At 47.4% G+C, this 19,674-nt stretch overlaps 1 protein-coding gene across 13 annotated transcripts in view; it reads right to left on the bottom strand.

The window, feature by feature from the left end:
• Positions 1 to 19,674, bottom strand: part of PTPRE (protein tyrosine phosphatase receptor type E) — a 171,607-nt gene that overhangs the window by 116,185 nt on the left and 35,748 nt on the right. For 2 of the 13 annotated variants that reach the window (XM_070251598.1, XM_070251535.1), the window contains exon 1: positions 8,056 to 8,164. The exons of the other annotated variants lie outside the window; for them this stretch is intronic. In XM_070251598.1, the coding sequence (XP_070107699.1) occupies positions 8,056 to 8,064 (9 nt within the window). In that variant the 5' untranslated portion in view covers positions 8,065 to 8,164. Of the gene's footprint in view, positions 1 to 8,055; positions 8,165 to 19,674 lie in introns of those variants that run through there. 13 annotated transcript variants of the gene reach the window in all.

Genomic DNA, 19,674 nt, shown 5'->3' on the forward strand with positions numbered 1-19,674 from the left:
GCAGCAACACCTAACCCGGGTTTGGCTAAAGTCAGGGCATCTTTCTCAAGAAGCAGATTCCCAGACAGATGACACGACAAAGGAAAGGAAGCTAGGCAGTGCATGGAACATTCTGGAAATGGCAAATCTGAATCCTGGCTCTAACCTCGGAATAAGTCACATAACCTTTTAGAGCCTTAGTTTTCTCACCTGTGAAACAGAGACAATAATCCTTATGGTGCTGGGTTAAAAGAAGAGATAATCCACATAAAGGACCCCATAGTGAGCTCAGACATCTGCAGGCCTGGATGTCCCTTTCTGCTCTCTGCAAGGAAGGTCACCATGGTGGCTGCAGAGAGGAGGAAGGTTAGGACTGAGCCTGAGTGTGGGCGGTGGATCCGTGAGCAACAAAGATGCCATGTGGATGGTCCGGGGAGGTCCATCTGAGGGCAGTGGCAGTAGGGATGGAGCTAGGGGCAGGTGGCTATTTAAAGATCAAGGCAGTGGAGCCCACCAGCCCTGGGGAAGGTATATGAGGAGGAAGGAAGGGGAAGGTAGAAATAAAAGGTGACCTCCCGCCTGACTTGGGGGCTGGGTAGAAGGTTTGCCATTTCTCGAGGTGACGTCCTAGTCCAAGAGTCCCCAGGAAGTGACTTGTATGGACATCCCTCAGAGACACTCGGAGGAGGACGTCACTGACAGCCTAAGAAAATACATTAGCATCATAAGAAAAGGAGAAAAACTCTGTCTGAAAATGGCACCAATCCCTTTCAGGAAAGTGGTACCCAGAGCAGAGAAGTTTGTTAGCTATTTCTAAGAAAGACTGAAAACTAGAAAACCAGATATCTGAAAGTTCTGCTAATCAACCACTTATTTTGACCAAAAAAACCCTCAAATATTTTGGTTTAATGACTTCCCCCCACCTAACTGGCCGACCTGACCCATCTAAACTAGCTCATTACTAAGAATCCATGTAAAACGCACAGGGAAGAGGCCAGCTTTAAAACAACGAGAGGTGGCAGGGAACATCCGCGTACGCTGGCAGAGGTGTTACCATCTTTGGACGGAAAAGCTAAAGGTCTCCATTTAACGTAAAGTTCATTAGGAAAGGTGAGCTTTTGGGAGATTCATAAATCTCTGAACTATTAACAAAAATGTCTCCAGGCTTGAGACGCGCTGCCGAGGGCCCGTGCCCGCTACTGACAAGTTCTGTGAGCTTGTAGCGGATCCCTCCTCCACACGTAAGAACACTGCAGTATTCATGTGAAAACAAAAACAGCATTATATCCCAAATATGCAGCGCCCCATTCTGGAACAATATACTGCCACAGAAGTGTAATGTTTAACTGGCATTCTGCGTGTCTACCTATAAAGGTCAGCCCTCCTCTTCCACTGGAAGGCAGTACGTGCATCATTCTCCAGGAAAATTATTTTGTTTCTTTACAACTCAAGGAATCATCTTAAAATGTACAGATTCCATCCGCTCTGACAATCTTTCTAGTCCCAGCATTGGTGTGAATGAGATGTCAGAGGCAGGAGGCAGAGAGGGGCTAGTGTGTTGGCACACACTGCGTGTGCCCAGGGCCCTCACCCACCTCATGCAGAGCCGGCTGGCGGTCTGTCCTGTAATCCCAGTCTGAGGGAGGGAGGAAGACGCCGAGCGTAAGCTCCCCAAGCCTGAGCCCCGCCTCCTGCGCTGTGCAAGGCTGGGCGACCTGCCTAGCTGGTGACTTTGGGCTGGCTCTGTGTCCTCTCTGTACTTCAGTGGCCTCCACACAGGAGGTCATGGACAACTTCAGATGATGATCTAATGACACAGCGTTGTGTGAACGAGCTTGTGAAGGGGAGAGGGTGAGCGGGGCAGCTCTGCCAAAGGCAGAAAGGCCACTGCTTGCCCTGGGCAGGGGGGTGCAGTGAGGTGGGGCCACATTCACAGGGATCTGAGCAACAATGACGATCTCCATACAGGGTCCATGTAATCCTCCAGACAGCCTTGAAGCGAGTCACACGAGACACATGGTCAGTAAGAGGTTGAGCCTGAAATCAGATTCCACTGGACCTCTGCTCTTGGGTGCTGGGCAATAATGCCCCCAGAATTTGGGAAATCCAGTGCTTTGATGTGGGGCCAGGAATCACATCCTGGGAGACAAGCTGCATGCAGAGGAGCGGTCCCCAGGCTGTGTCAGAGGAAGTGGTCTCGACCCTGCCGACCAGAGGAAGGACACTCGCAGTGACACTCCCTCCCAACAGTGTCCTTGTGGTCAAGAAGCACCATTTCCTTAAAAAGCCAACAGTTTATCTGACATGTCAAGGCCGAGGACACCGAAATACCATCTTCCCCCAACCCCAAACTCAGATCCAGTAGTCACCAGCAAACTCAAAGAAAGGCCTCTGAAACAGTAAAAGCTCTGGAAGTTGAACTTGGGAAAATTGCGCGGAGTTCAAGGCTGAGCCTGAATTTGACAGGAGGCCTCAGAGAAACGAAACCTCTCATGGTCCCCTCGCGAGCCCAGCAGGTGTCCCCTACTGGCCTGCACCAACCACCCACCCTCCTGGCCTGTATCCTTGGCCATTGGAGAGTTGAGAGCTTCATTCAAGAGCCACCAAGTTTCTAAGAAACCCCCTTTCCTTTCAACTAGACTGGAAATCATGGGCCCTGGAGATCCCCCAAGAACAGCCTCGCGAGGTAGCTCCCAGTGCAGGACTGGATGGGGACGTGACCTCCTCCCCAGGGCTCCTTCTCAGAGAACTGAAGTGCACCATAACTGTGATGACAGCGAGGCCAGGGCTACCACGCACAGGCTCTCGTGCCCAGGGCAGCCCCGTGTATCACACATCAGGCAGGCAGCATCTCGCCAAACCCTGGTCACCGAGCGGAGAGCTGAGAACAACCCGCCCTGCCTTACAGGTCAGGAAACAGAAGCCCCGAGGACACGGGTGACATCCCTCAATTTCATATCACACCTCATCCTCAACCCATGTCTCTTACTGTAAGACCCCTCCTCCCAACAGTTCCCTGATCCCTCGTCCTGGGCTGGACCCCCTGTGCCCACCGAGTCCTTCTGTAGGTGGACTTCCATCGGGCGTGAACATTTGGAGTGACCATTTGTGCCATCACACCAGCCTCAGCGAGTACCACATCAGCACAGTGTGTACACACGGCGAACGGAGCTCACGACTCACGTCATACAAGGCCCTTCGTAATAGTTCAGTTCAGCATGATTTTCAGGTAGGCCCTCCGTACGTGACAAAGGACACAGAGACCTTTGCTGCTGTGTGTCAGAAGGGAAGGCTCCAGTTTCATCACAGATACAGGACAGAAAAATGACTCCAGCTGATTTTGCTACGTCAATTAATTTTAATGACATAGAAGCCTATCTATCCAACCAGGGTCCTGAGATAAATTTCACCTGGGGGGATGATTTATTTTAAAAATGACTAATCATTCGAAACAGTCATAATCAAAATGAAATGGTCTTTCTCCAATAAAAGATTCCTATGACGTGAATAGAAATATCATCCACCTAAAATCTTCAACAAGGGAAAAATATCAGGTTATCTCGTTCATGAATGTCGTTGTAATTAGCGTCCATTAGTAGGATTAATGAACAAATAATCAAAACCGTCAAGCTTCTGAATTTAGAATGGTGAGTGGTTTGCAGGACGCTCAGAGGCCTCGCTCCATCTGTGGCTGCAATACGGAATTGGTTGACCAGCAGATATTTATCACACGCCTACGGTGTCTACTAGGTGCTTGGGGCCACAAAAAAAAGTACGACAGATGAGTTATCAACGGTGGTGACGGGAACTTCCCCCCACCGGGGACAGGCAAAGAGGGAGAACAGATCAGTCGCCTCAAGGGACACACGTCTGGTCCTGGGGTGGGCAGAGAGCGGGAGAAGGGCCTTCCAGGCTTGGAGTCTGGATTCCCGCTAATTCTGCAAGTCCAGACCTTCCATGTGCAGAGCTGTGGTTACCGTGATGGGGCCCCTCACTGCCCTTCCATCACACTGCCTAGCTCTGGGATCCGGGTGTCTCTCGGTGCCACGTAGCAGCTCCATTCCTGAAGGCCCTTGGGGGGTAGGTTCCCCAAGAACCCCACTGTGAAGTAGCCCCCTGCTTTTCACAGCTCCCTCACCTCGCCTCTCCCAGCCTAGAGTCTGCATGTGTGTGAGGCCCCCTGGCCACTCAGGGCTGGGAAACACCTTGGCTATATGCTATTCTTTATTTATGTGTGTGTAAGTTCCTCTATGAAAAAAGAACTCAACTGAAATGTTTTCAACATTCAGCTTGCATTTGCAAACGAATCCAAATTCTGGAGTTTCCAGGCAGGAGGAGAGAAGGAGACAGCCACGCCTCCCTGTGGCTGGCATCCCTGTAAGGCTCCCGGCTCAGCATCCCGACGCCCAGGGAGCTTGGAGCAGAGCCCCACACTCACGAACCAGCACACTTTAACAAAGCACTGGTGACATGTGTCAACAGCCCACTCAGTTCTTGACTAACCAGAGTTTAATTTTAGGGCAGAAAAGCTTCCCATCTATCTCCCTTATAGATGCTGATGCCAAGAACATGCACAGCACTTTTATGGATGTATCCCCTTCATCCTCACAGCCACCCTGCGAAGGTGCGACAACTTCTGTACGTCCCCGACACATAGCAGCGGCATCAAGCACCCAGTGAAGAAGGGATTCCTCTCATACTCCAGACTTTATGCCCTTTTCCGTTATGTCATTATTATAAGAGGTCCACTAAAAAGAGATGGAGAAAGAAATGGAGAAACAGAACTTACTTAATCCTAACACCAAGGCATTAGCTTTCCATACTTAGTACTATATCCTCAGGTCAGTATCTTTTAATTAAAGGATTAATACATGCTATGGCGATAGAAAGGTGATTTCTCCATCTTCTAGAGGAAAAAAATAATTGTTGCAAACCCTATCAACTGAATTACTCAAGCTTTCAAAATAAAATTGTCTTAGAATCTAGCACCAGGAAAGTGTTTATATTTCCTGAAAAACTGGGAACATTCTTTTAATCTGACTAGAACAATACAAGCCATCGTGTTTTCATTTTTGCCTTGTCAGCCAGGAAGCTTAGGACCGAATTTAAGGCACAATTGAAATCACATCTTATCTCCAGGGTGGGGGAGCCGGCATTTATCGAATGCCTATTTGTGCAAGGTGCTGCCACAAAATATTTTCAACTGACTGCTTGCAGCGGCCCAGTTATTATTATTCCAACCTCATAGAGCAGAAATCGGAGTTAAAGAGGAAGAAGTCAGGAGCTCAGTCACTCGGCCAGCACGTGGTGAAGACAGCATCCAAATCAAAATCCACCTCAGTTACGTCCCGTCCTGACGCAGCGCAGCCTGCCTTCCACAAGCTGCCCCAAACCCTTCTGGATGGTAAAGAGCACAGATTACCAAGACATAGCAGCAGTGACGCCAGCTTGCAGGACAGACATGGTGGGAGCTTCCTGCCCTGGGCACTGACTGACGGTTGCCAGGACGTTAGAGGCAGGGGTCCCAGAAGGCCAGGATGGGCGAGCATTTTTTTAGGTAGACCCTGGGCCATGAAGGGGACTGTCTGGAAACAGCTGTGCCTTCACTGGACATCAGGTCTCTGCTGAGCGCTGCCATGTAGGATGACTTCTGAATGCCACCTCCCCCTCCACCCGCAAACCTAATAGTGGCTTCCTGTCTTCATTGTCCCAACTTGTTTGCTGGAGCCCATAATGCAAATGACTTCAGCATTCAAAAAACTTGCCAACAACACAGAAAGAAAATTACTTTGTTGAATTCACAGTCATGCTGAATTTTAAATGATTGACTTACACAGCACGATGCCTTCCTGAACACAGACAGGATGTGAGCTGGTCATTGGGTGAATATGGACTTTGAGGACTGACTGCCAAGACCTCTGTGACCTATATGGGGACACATGTGCATCCATAAGAGCAAACTGGGATGCATTCAAAGCCAAGTCATTGAGATTCATTGAAAATCTACATAGCAACTTACACATCGTCGGTGTTCAATAAACATTAAAAAAAGACTTTGCACACTCCATTTATATAAAGTTTAAAGGCAGGCAAAGCGAATGCCTGGTGTTAGAAGTGGGGAGTGTTACCCCTGGCAAGGTGAGGGAAGGGACCGGGAGCAAGCACCAAGAGGCTGGAGTAGGGGCTGGCCATACGGACTCCTTCGTCTGGGTGCTGGCCACACGGCTGGCTCGCTTCGTGAAGACCCAACGCTCTCTGCATGTATGAATTCTGTACACTTTTCTGTATGGATGTTTCAATTTGATCTACTATTTTGGATCACTGCTGGTATAGCTTTTTACCCTGAAGAAATAAGCAAACAATTTAACTAACTCGTCTAAAAAAAATCAATTTACAAACATGGGCAACTGAGAAACGTTCTCGCGTCATCTGCTCCTCACACAACAGGGGACAGACGACCATGAGCATGCAGAGCCTGAGCGACCGAATGGAACAGTGCTTCTGGCCTGCCTTTACCCTGAAGTGTTCATTCGTTTGCCATCAAAAGCCTGATTTCTTGTAGAACAAGCTTGTTTACCTTAAGGCATGAACTTTATTTGAAAATAATTTTCTGATTTTTACCCTATTTTTTTTCCAAAAGGAAATGGGAATCTCCAATTTGCAGGTAAACCTTTTTAGGGTGTGGGTCATACAGATGACCTTGAGCCTCCAGTTACTGGGGACGGCCTCACAGCCGTGATAAGGGTGCTGTAGTCAAAGCACGGGACTTGAGGTCCGACATGCATTGGTCTTCCTGCGGTCAGAGGAACCTGGGCAGGTCAGCCTCACCTTTCTGAGCCATGGGATTTCCATCCACAAACTGAGGGACGTCCACCTTTACTCAGGGTAGTGGGGGGCATGACTGGCTTGTCCCGCTTTGCCCCGGACTTTCTTGGTTTTATCCTGAAAATCCTGCGGGCCGGTGAGGCCCTCATGCCCTGGCAAACTGGGTGGTGGTGCGGGATGCGCAAAGTAGTGTCCATTACGCACCTTGTATGGTGTCTGGCATGGATAATGCATACTCAGTGCTTAATAAATACTGGCTTTTTATCATTACCATGACCACTACCTTCTCCAAAAAGTTTCCCTCTACATGTGTTTTGGCTGTAATATCTGGCCGTAATATCTGTCAATATATTATTACTGAGAAACCTCCCATAGTCCTACCTTTCCTTCCATTTCCTGACCCACTTTAAAACATACATGATGGGTAACCTTCTAGCAATTCCTTTCAGAACACGAGTGTCCAGAGGGCTCCACACAGGTGCTGAGGGGAGCAGATGCCGCTCAGATGCTGCGAACCTGCTGACCCAAGAAGTGGCGTCTGGCCTCCTGAGCATCCACTCCTCCCGCTAAAATGGGATAAAATGCACGCCCGCTTTGCGGGGTTGTCGGACATTGAGAGAGGATCATGCTTACTCCCTTTGAGTGTGGGCGCCTGCAGACCACCCTGGGACCAGTGACTCTGCAGAGGCGCCCGGGGCCCCGGGTCCTCGGCACTAAGGTGGGGAGGAGGGCAGTGCAGGCACGGGGTCAGTGCAGAAAGATGGAGACCACAGTGTCCAGGGGTATGGCCCACTGCCAGTGAATTCAGTGTCCCCTGTCCAGTACGGAACAAGGTGAGAGGCGGGCGGGATGCTGAGCCAGCCAAGGTCTGAAGGCTCTGCAGTAGTTCCGGGCAGAGACAAGGTTTCTGGGCTGAGACCCTCACTGCATCCGAGGAGGGGTCCCCCCGTTTAGCTCAAATTAAGCCAGTTTTATCATCTAACATCTGGCCACTAAAATACATTTATATTTACACCTTAATATAAACTGTAAGAGGAATACGAAATGAAGTTGTGCATGTATTTATGTTTTAATGTAAACTACAGAAGGGACACAAAGGGAAATCCTGACCTCTTCCTAATTTAGGGAAATGTAAGCACTTCTGATCAGAAGCCAGCTCTTACCTTCTACTGCAAATACCTGGGAAGGAATCAAAAGAAGAAAACAGTTTACAACAGAAAAACCCCCAAACTCCCGGCGGAGTGGACGTACCCCTTCCATGCTTGTTTCACATTTCCACAGGGACGTACATCAATTTAGGTACTTAAAATAGCCACAGAAAGGGAAAAAAAAGAGGGCGCTCTCTTAGTTACCATGGGAATTTCTAATTGGAGTGCTTCTTTTGTCTTCTAAAGATCCTTGCCATTCTCGTGACATTTAGAATGATACAATTAAAGGAGCCAGCATCTATTTCCTGCCACTTGATGACGATAAAAATATCACTATGGAAGCTCGAGTTAAAAAAGCTTCTTAAGACGTAAAACCCGCTTATTGTAGTAGTGACACACTTACTACGGAAATCAGCTTGGATAGAATTTCACAAGTCGAGTGCAGGACCTTCAAAGCATTCTAAGAGATTGGGAAAAGAGATGTTTAAAGCCCAAACGTGTTCGTGGCATTTTGGTGGGACTAGCCAAGAACAACCTGCTGGGTGGACCCTGTCATTCACCCAGACCGGAGTTTCCGTGCGATCCAGGGAACTCTCCAACCTTCCAGCAAAATGCCAATGTCTAGGAGATTGCTGATGGGCCTCTGTTCTGAAAATTACACAACTGACAGCGAATGCTTATTGAAAATGAGACTCTTCACGGCATCACTGGGGCAGAGAGGTATTTTTTTAAATCACTACCTGAAGAGTTTGCATTCCCCAAAGTAATATTCCCAAATGTTACCAAACTGTATCTTGGCAAGAAGGATGAAGTGCCATGTCACGCAGGTGCCCTGGACTATGAAAGGAACTCTTCAGGCACCTGGGTTCATTAATGGAGAGTAACTCTTTCCCTTAAAACTGAGAATTGTCCACAGGTAGCCACGGGCTGGAAAAAACAGAATTAAGAACTTCCTTAATTCTTAGAGACAACTGGAAGCATCATCTATAAAAATATATTCCTCAAATTTTGAACTTAATAAAGGAAAAGGACACCTTGCCAGCTGGGAGTGGGCAATGAACTGCAATCACACCGGGTTCAACTTCAGGTACAATTAGCTTCGCAGGAGTGGTCCCAGCAGGAAAGAGGCTGGAGGACCCCAGAAGGAAGATGGTAAGACTGAGCGGCCAGGGCTAACTCTGATGCTTGCTTTAAGAAAGTACCACTGAACACTTTTACCAATGGATGAAAAGTCAGAGAGATCGAAGGCATGGGGCCTGGGTCTTCCTCCAAGAAGGAGAAACCACCTTTGTGCCTCAGGCTGAGAGGCCAGGCGGCTCTGAAGATCGGCCCTGGAGCTGGAGATGCTGCCCGGGCCCAGAGCAGACTCTCCTTCCTGCCTCCATACAGAGCTCCCAGTGCCCAGGGCCTGGGCTTCCCCAGAGGTGAACCTGACCGCGCTCAGCAGTGGGCCAGTGGCCTCGGACTGCTGGAGACCACCCCCAGGCCAGAGGCTTCCGCACCCGTACATGCACACATGTGCACTTGCACACACACACAGCAGCCCCCAGGTGAGGAAGGAGGGGACTCATCTGTACTCATTCCAGACTGCACCTCTCCGGGATTGGAAATTATTTCCTCCCCCACTTCGGATTTGTCAATTTAACTTTATCATATAAGCAGAGCAAAGAGGACTCAGCTATCAAGAACAAAGGGCATTCATTCATAAAACATTTCCTGAGCTCCTGCCACGTGCTGGGCTTTCAAGATACCATGATGGGCCAACTCAGACGGCCCTCTGGCTCTCACGCAGCTCATAGGGTGGTGGGAGAGACAGAGGGGAGGCGCATGTTCACATTAATGAACACGGTGCTTTGAGAAGATGCAGTCTGACCCAGACTAGCAGCCAGGGAGGGCTTCCTGTAGGAAGCAGCCTTGGCGGAGAGCTGAAGGAGTGGGAATTAATTAATGCAAGAGTGCTGGGGGAGCATTCCAGACATTTCTGCCAGCCAGTGTGTGCATGCAGCATGGAGACTGGGCCCAGACCCTTTGGTTGTGTCTGCTCCCCCCAGCCCCTGTTAGGCAGGAGAAAGATGCTGGGGTATTGCAGGTTATCTGTATTTTCACACGTCTCGGTGGGGCCTAGCTGCCATCTCAATGGCTGTCCTCCACGGAACCCCTTCCTTGGATGCACATCCTTCCTCCAGCCTCAGCCAATGTTTCTCAGCCCGTGACCCCCCAGTTGAGGTCTCCAGACACACATCTCCACTTCCACATAGGAATCTGAAGGCACCCCAACTGGATATATCCGAAGACCACTACCTCTCCAGGCCCTGGTTCTGTGGATGGCCAGACTCCTTCCTACCCACTGAGGCATTGTCCTAGCCTGGGATTTCTCTGCTTTGGCACTACTAACATTGTGGACCAGATAATCCTTGTCGTGGGGGGTCTGTCAGGTGCATTGTAGAATGTTTAGCAGTATCTTGACCTCCACCCACTAAACAACAGTAACACCTCCCACCCGAGTCATAACAATCAAACTTGTCTTCAGGTTTTGCAAATGTCCCTTGGGGGCAAAGTCGCCCCCAGCTGAGAACAACTACCTTAAGCTGTTGCACCCCTAATACGCATGTGGCATCCTTGGTGTTGTCCCACCCACTGTGAGAGCACTGAGAATTCATCTTTCCTGACCAACTCTGGTCTCTGTTCAGCTCTGGTTACTTTCCTCTGGATTCAATCAAAGGCATCACCATTTCCAATTCATCCTTCTAAGTCAGCACAAGCCCGAGTATATAATTCATGTTTAATAAATGTTTGCTTGTATGATGAATGGACTCTTGTAGTAGTGTCCCAAATAATCCCCAAGCCTCAACTCCTCTTGGCCAATTGCAATCTTTTAAGATGCAGATCTGATCATGCCACGACCTTGCTCTAAAACATTCTATGGTTCCCCATTGACATCTCAGGTCCTCAGGCTGGCAAACTACTTTTCCAAACCATCTCTGACTCATCCCCATGTCTACCCTGAACTGACCTTAACCTGAAACGAACTACTGCTTTTTCACAATACACCTTATCTTTTCCCAATGGTAAATGCTTAAGATGCCAGAGACGCTTGGGCAATGGCCTGGCACATGTTAATGGGAGGATGGATGGAAGGATGGGAGGGTGTCTGGAGACTCTTTAGGATAAACCTTTGATATCCTTGTGCGGGCCTCGAGGATAAATCTTAACCTGCAGCACTGACCCCCATTCTAACCAGCCAGGTAAAGGAAACACTTGCCAAGAGTACTTGCTCTGCCTGGATCTATCAAGCAGTGCAGCACAGACTCTCACAGAGGCTTGACTCCAGAGATCAGATTGCAGGGAAAACAAATCAGCCGTCTTAATAACTAGCATGAGTCTCTAAGGGACAGTGATGTGAGCAGTCAGAGGGCTTCTGAGGGACAGGGCTTCATTCCTTCTTCCCTGACAAAGTGTGAAGACCCCAACCCTGAGCACAGCTCACGCCTTACAGGACACTGGGGTAGGTAGAGGTCCTAGCGAAGGAGCCGGCTCTGTCTGCCCCAGGCCACACAGGGCTGTGCCTTGAACAGGGCCCATGCCCTATAAACATTGAAAGCTGTAATTTTACTTTAGCGGATTAAAAATGGTGGGTCTGGTTTTGACAGGTAAGTAACAAGCAGCACGGGGACAATGCAGGGGAAAGTGGAAGTGCTGGTGCAGAACTGGGAGGGATGCCCGCAGGCTCACCAGTCCCCAGCCCAGCAGACACCGCCACCAGCCCCGCCCCTCCAGGTGAAGAGGGCCTCTGTTTCACCGGAGTGGGTCTGTGCCCCATGGGGCAGAGCAGCTGCAGGCAGTGGATGCAGCAGTGGCCCTGTGCCCGCCGTCCAGCGAGCTGAGCCACTGGGAACAAGTTACCGCACCTTCAGGCCTGGGCTCCCTAACCTACCTGCCGGTGCCCTGAGAGCTGTAAGACAGGGTACGTGAGACCTGGCACGGTGCCCGCACTCCACTGGTGTTGGCCTTCCTGCAGGTGCAGGGAGCTGTACCCGGGGCCACCTCCCCCATCAGGGGTTGAAGGCGTGTGCTCTGGGTGGCCAGACTTCCCTCAACCCCTGGGTCCCAGCAAGAAGGAAGCACCGAACTCTCACTGTGTTTCCTTGCTGGTACCCAGAACCTAAAAAGAAAAAAGTAATAAATGCCTATTGTTCAGTGAAATTAAAACAACCCAGTAACACACAAAGGAAAATTGAGAGTCGCTCTCCCATCCCCAGAACGAGCATCTCCTCAGTGATCACTGTATGCCAGGGTCATGCAAGGCACATTTCATGTCTTCTTTCACTCATTCATTCATTCACTCACTCATTCATTCATTCCACAGGTACCTGCCAAGTACCCACAACGTGCCTGCACCTGCTACGCCTGGGGACAGAGCATGAGCACGACAGTCAGGCCCTGCTTAGCGTTGCCTACAGTCAGTAGTAATTACATTAACACACAAATAGATGTACATGACTACCAAGCACATACAGGATATACCAAGTGCATACCAAGTGACACAGAGGAAGAGACAGGTGCCGGCCAGAGAGGGAGTCAGGCAGCTGTAAAGGACAGTCTCCCAGGGTCACGCTTTCTCTCGCAGGGCCTGGAGCTCTGTGGGCATGGGTATCCCAGAGCAGACCAAGGGGCTCCGGCTTAGTCAAGAGGCCTGCACTCTGCATGTGCCAGCGTTAGTCTGTCTTAAGTTCCAGGCCACCCGTGGCCTCCTGGGAGAGTCCCACTCCCCCTCTTATCACTGTCTTGTGGCACAGTCCCTAGGTCCTGGGCAGAAAGAGAGGCCTCTTCCTGGAGAGGGGGGCCGAGGTGCTGCTGGCCTTCACCAAGGCCCAGTCCTCCCCAGCCTACCCTGCCCCGGAGAGAAGCCTCTGAGGAAGTATTTTCAATTCTCCATGCTGGGTGCTTCCAAACAGCTCCCCAACAAGCCAGCACTGTTCTCATCTCACCTCCCACCAGCCCAGCTCCAAAAAGGGGTGACTGTCACGGATAGTGATCTGAAAGAATCAGACTGCAGCTGGGAGATTTCACTGAATGTCTGAGCGTGTTCACTTGTGTGAGCTGAAGAAAGCGCTTACATGCCCCGGAGAAGGCCGCAGACATGCTGGGCACGTGGGGGTGAGCGGGATCCCTCTGAAACCCTCAGCTCTGCCTCGAGAAGCCAATTTGTTGGCATCATCTGAATGCGTGCTAACAGCAAAGATGAGGGGCAAGTGGGAACCACTTGTTTCTGGATAAGAAAACGGCTCACACTTGGGGGCTGCTGGAGCTAAATGCTCATCAATTCATGAAATGTTTGGGTGATGGCAAATTTACACACTGATTGAGTTAGGGGTCTAAACATGACTTGGACCCACTCTGAGCTCCGGAGGCCACAAAGGTATTTTATGAAAAGATGTGTGTGTGTGAGACCCCAGGAGCTCAGGGTCAGAGGGGACCAGGTGAAGTACGGGGAGAAACCAGACCCCAGTGAGACACAATTGCTGGAGCTGGATGCAGAAGAGCAAGAAAGCATCCCATGAGGCCTAAGTGTGAAAGGCAGAGAAGTTATCCAAGGGCCCACAGCCAGGAGAAGTTGATAAAGGACCTTAAAGTGAACAGATAGGAAACCTTGGCTCTCAGCAAACAGAGGAGGCTTTGCTTGGCTGTGCTCATCCTTGACCTGTTCTCTCTCGCTGGAACCCGCCTCAGCCCTTGCTTCCTCCGTTTCTGCTCTACATGGAGCACAATGCCGGTGTGTAGACTGCAGGGGAGAAGCTCGACTCACCATGTCCATCCCACCTCGCCCTTCTGAGTCCACTTCAGGTGCCACTATCTGACCCAGGGCCAGCACGCCAGCAAGCCTGCACCCACCTCCTTCTTGACTGGCTTCTGCCATTCGTTCCCTTCCCTGATCTCTGACCCCCTTCCATCTTTGGCAATAAGAAGCTTCACCCATCCTGGCTTCTGGAGCAGAGAATGTCCCCTGTGAGCAGAGGCACTAACTCCTGTGTCTGCATCCCCTGCATCCCTGAGCAGACTCTCCCCACATCTGCCCTAGATGGATTAATAAAGACAAGTGCTGCTGCTGGTGGCCTGCCAAGCCTGGTGCTAGAAGCTCTATAACATTATCTCATTTATCCTCACAAGCAGCCTGCAAGGTTGCTATTATTATTATTTGCATTTTAAAAATGAGAGAAAGGAGGATTAAAGAGATGAGGAGGCAATCCTGGGTCTCCCAGCCATCAGGTGGTTGAGCAAGGGTCAAAACCACAAGGGTCTGAGTCCATAGCCGTGCCCTAAACCACTCTGGAGAAAGTGCTTAAGGCCATTTGAAAGTGTGTGGTTTAAACACAAACATCTTCCCGGCAATGGACTTATGTTCTAGTTTGCTTGGCAATCACTCCCCCTGCAAATTCCGGAAGTGTGCCTTCCATCAAGCTTATTTCAGTGATTATTACAAAATATAGACTAATGGAGTCTAATTAATGGAGGATGTGCAGTTACACTTTAAAAACAAAAAACGTAAGTTATCCAAGGAGCAGCACACGAAGGCATAAGAAATGCATATGCTGTCATCTTCAGGCAGGGCTTATTCCTGGTAAACCGGTTCAGTAGGTGGCTATTGGATGAGCGAATGAATGAATACGCAAATTAATGAATGAATGAACAGGTGAGTGAATGCATGAAGCGGGTAGAATTTTAGGACATCCATGCACTGTCTTTCTCCACTCCCCTCAAGCCCCAACCTGTAGTTAACCTGGATTTATGTTTAAAAAAATAGAGGAACAGGCAAGTTGAACAGGACTATATCTATTAAAGAAATTGAATCAATAATTAATAAGCTTCCAAACAGAAAGCACCAGGCACAGACGGGTCACTGGTGCGTCAAACACTGAAGAGAGAAATTGTACCAACCCTCTACAATCTCTTCCAAAAGACAGAAGGAGAGGAAATGCTTCTTAACTCATCCCATGAAGTTAGCATATTACCCTAATACCAAAATCAGACAAAGACATTGTAAGAAAAGAAAACTACAGACCAATATCCTTCATGGACCTAGATACAAAAGTCCTCAACAAAATATTAGCAAATTGAATCCAACAATGCATAAAAAGAATTAAAGGGGCTGGCCCCATGGCCGAGTGGTTCAAGTTCTGCGCATTTCACTTTGGTGGCCCAGGTTCTCAGGTTCGGATCCCTGGTGTGGACCTACTCCACTCATCAGCCATGCTGTGGAGACATCCCACTTACAAAGTAGAGGAAGATTGGCACAGATGTTAGCTCAGGGCTAATCTTCCTCAAGCGAAAAAAAAAAGAGGAGGATTGGCAACGGATGTTAGCTCAGGGCTATCTTCCTCACACACACACAAAAGAATTATATACCATGACCAAGTAGAATTTAGCCCAGGTATGCAAAGCTGGTTCACCATTTGAAAATCAATTAATGTAACCTATCATATCAACAGGCTAAAGAAGAAAAATCATGTGATCATATCAATAGACACAAAAAGCACTTGACAAAATCCACACCCATTCATGATAAAAACTCTCAGCAAACTAAGAATAGAGGGGAACTTCCCTAACTTGATTAAAAACATCTGCAAAAAACCCCTACAGCTAAAACCACACTTAACGACACAGAACTAGAAGCTTTCTCACTAAGATCAGGAAGAATCCAAGGACGGCAAGTAAGAAATAAAACTGTTTTTGTTCACAGATGACATGATTGTCTATGTAGAAAATATGAAAGCATCCACAAAAAAATTCCTGGAACTAATAAGCAATTATAGCAAGGTTGCAAGATACAAGGTTAATATAAAAAAAGTCAATTGCTTTCCCACATACCAGCAATGAAGAAGCAGAATTTGAAATTTAAAACACAATACCATTTACACTAGCATCTGCCCAAATGAAATACTTAGGTATAAATCTAACAAAATATGTGCAAGATCTACATGAGGAAAACTACAAACTCTGATGAATGAAATCAAAGGACTAAATAAATGGAGAGATAGTCCATATTCATGGATGGGAAGATTCAATGTTGTCAAGACATTAGTCCTTCCCAACTTGATGTATAGATTCAATGCAATCCCAATCAAAATCCCAGCAAGTTATTTTGTAGATATTGACAGTTTATGGAGAGAGCCAAAAGACAGAATAGCCAACATAACACTGAAGGAAAAGAAGAAAGTTGGATGACTGACACTACTTGGCTTCAAGACTTACTATAAAGCTATAGTAATCAAGACAGTATGGTACTGGCGAAGGAAAAGAGAAAAGATCAATAGCACAGAACAGAGAGCCCAAAAACAGACCCACATAGACATAGTCAACTGGTCTTTGACAAAGGAGCAAGGGCAATACAATGGAGAAAAGAGACTCTTTTCAACAAAATGATGCTTGAACAACTAGATATCCACTTGCAAAACAATGACCATAGAACAGATCTTGTACCCTTCACAAAAATTAACTCAAAATGGATCACAGACCCAAATGCAAAAATCAAAACTATAAATCTCCTAGAAGATAACATAGGAGAAAACCTAGATGACCTTGCAAATGGTGATGGCTTCTTAGATACAACACCACAACAATGATCCATGAAAGAATCGATAAGCTGAACTTTATTAAAATTAAAAACTGCTCTGTGAAGGACAATGTCAAGAGAGTGAGAGGACAAGCCACAGACTAGGAGAGAAAGTACTGTAAAAGACATATCTGATAAAGGACTGTTATCAACGATATACAAAAAACTCTCAAAACTCAACAATAAGAAAATGAACCACCTGACTAAAAAATGGAGCCTGAACAGATACCTTACTGAAGAAGATATACAGATGACAAATAAGCATACGAAAAGATGCTCCATGTATATGTCATCAGGGAAGTACAAATTAAAGCAACAATGAGATGCCTCTACACACCTATTAGGATGGCCAAAATCCAAAACACTGACAATACCAAATGCTGATGGGGATATGAAGCAACAGAAACCCTCATTCGTTACTGGGAATGCAAAATAGTGCAGCCACTTTGGAAGACAGTTTGGCAGTTTCTTACAAAACGAAACATACTCTTACCATAGGATCCAGAAATCAGGTCCCTTGATATTTACCCAAATGAGGTGAAAATTTATGTCCACACAAATATCTGCATACAGGTGTTTATAGCCGCTTTATTCATAACTGCCAAAACTTGGAAGCAATCAAGACACCCTTCTGTAGGTGAATGGATAAACAGACTGGAACATCTAGACAATGAAATATTATTCAGCACTAAAAAGAAATGAGCTATCAAGCCATGGAAAAGACAGAGGAAACTTAAATGTATGTTACTAAGTGAAAGAAGTCAATCTCAAAAGGCTACACACTGTATAATCCCAGCTATATGACATTCTGGAAAAGGCAAAACTATGGAGACAATAAAAAAAGATGAGTGGTTGCCAGGGGTTAGGAGGGAGGCAGGAACAAATCCAGGGAGCACAAAGGGTTTTTTATGGCACTGAAACTATTCTGTAGGATACTATAAAGGTGTGTCACTACAGATTTGTCAAAACCCACAGAAGGTACAACATCAAGAATAAACCCTAATGTAAACTACAGACTCTGCCCTAGGATACCACCCAAACTCCTGGGTGTGGCATGGGAAGTCTTTCACCATGTGATCCTCACTCACCAGATGAGCCTCTCCCATCCCTACGCCCATTCCCCTGTACCCCAGGGACACTGAACTTTGGTAATCCACTGCCACCCATGGTTTTGCCAATCCTGGTTTGGGGATAATGTCATTTAGTCTGTATACTAAATTTTAAAAGTCAGGGGCTTTTCTTGCCCACATGTGGTCCAGGACAGATCCTTTCTATAGAAGAACATGAGAATTGGTGTACTTGCATCCCACGGGTCCTGTGGGTGACTACGGGTGGTCCTGTGAAAGGAGATCTCCTTTACAAGATGGCAGGATGGCCAGGCACAGAAAAAGCACGCTCTTAAACTCAGTGAAAATCTGTCCCAAGGCAACATAAAATGACAGAGGTGTTAGAGTTTGTAAGCATAGACAAACACATAAAATTTAAACCCAGAGGACTGATTTGAAACATTTTAAAAGAGAAACAGACTTCTAACATAAAGCGTGAGGGATCCTCCAGTTCCTCCACAGTGTGTCCTGACACCTGAAGAGGCAGTGCAGGGCAAGGATTCCTGGTAGAGGAGCTTTTCAATGTAGATGAGTCTGGCTTGCTTTAAAAGCAGATATCTTTGAGAACTTTTACTTATTCTGTTCAAAAATCTGTATTTAGTTTTTCAAAATTAAAATGTACCTATTTTTCCTGATCACATAAATAAATGTGATCACTGTAAAATGTTCATTGTAAAAACAACTGAGAAAGAGAGCGAACCAGAATCCAACATGTTAGTGGCCGCCCCATGGCATAAATTCTTCTCTATGCAGATGCAACTTTTACCTCAGTCATAGTGTACGTGATCACTCAGAACACACAGCTTTCTTCAGTCCTCGAGTACTTTCCTCCTGCCTGTCCCCGTGTACACTCCCCAGTGTACATAATCCACGCGCTAACCTCCAGTGTGTCTGTGCACACCTTTCCCTACGCACACCATCACAGACAGACAGGTGCTCACAGGTGTAGGCTCTGCGGAGATGACAATGCCCTCACACATTTGGTTCTTCTCACCTATGGATGCATCACAAAAATCCCACCCTGGCAGCCCTTAGGGGTCTCATGTAACCCCTGAGGGCTGCATATGGTTCCATAATGCAGAAGCAGAACCATCTTTTTTCAACCTTTCCCTATCGATGGGCTTTCGCATTTCTTATTTTATCTTATTTTTTGCTATAATAAACATCCTTCTGCATATGTCCTTACTTATTGGCCCTGAAATGAGGGCAGAGTCTGACTTCCCATCTCTTTCCTCCCAGGACCTTGAGCAGGATCATCTACTTAGGAGGCAATCAATATCAGTCAAACGGTATAGGCACGGATGCCATTCACGCTCCATGTATTTTGACACGTTTTCTCTTTGTGCTTAGGCCCTGTTGCAGAATCTCTGATTAAATAATTTAACTCAATCACTCAATTAAATAAATACATATGTTTATTTTCAATTGCTTGAGGATTTCAATGCATTTTATGTATTTTTATCCTTTAAGACAAATAAGGAATCATTTAGAGGAAGAATTATAATTTCATTGACACCACTATAATCTGTCCCAGAAGCAATTTTCCCAAAGTAGAGCACAATATTACCACATCTTTGGGCTGATATATCAAGAAAGCTGAAATTCCTTTGAAGCTAGATAAGGAAAGTGCAAGAAATAAAGTTTTACATTGCGGGTTTGTTCAGAATGCACGGAGCCTGTGGACTCTTCCTAAGTGGACTCCGACGACAGAAGCCCACAAAAGCAGCTGGACTATCTCATTGGGAAGGTCAGTTGCCTCTGGCAGCCTCAGAAGGGTTGAGGGAAACACAGCTATTTCTGGGATAATAGTAAGAAACCAGAGGGTCCCTCCTTCGCCTGTCACAGCATTCAACCGTCAGTTTGACTTCCCTTCACACGCAGGTTGCAGAAGGCACCCAGGCCTTCCCGACATGGAAGGGAAGACCAGAAGAAAGAAGCCATTCCTCCTGCAGCCCGCGCCCAGCCTCTGTCAGAACTCAACACACCAGGCACTTCTCTGTCAGGC

The sequence above is a fragment of the Equus caballus genome, chromosome 1, assembly GCF_041296265.1.
Source record: "Equus caballus isolate H_3958 breed thoroughbred chromosome 1, TB-T2T, whole genome shotgun sequence".
In the NCBI taxonomy this organism is placed as follows: Eukaryota; Metazoa; Chordata; class Mammalia; order Perissodactyla; family Equidae; genus Equus; species Equus caballus.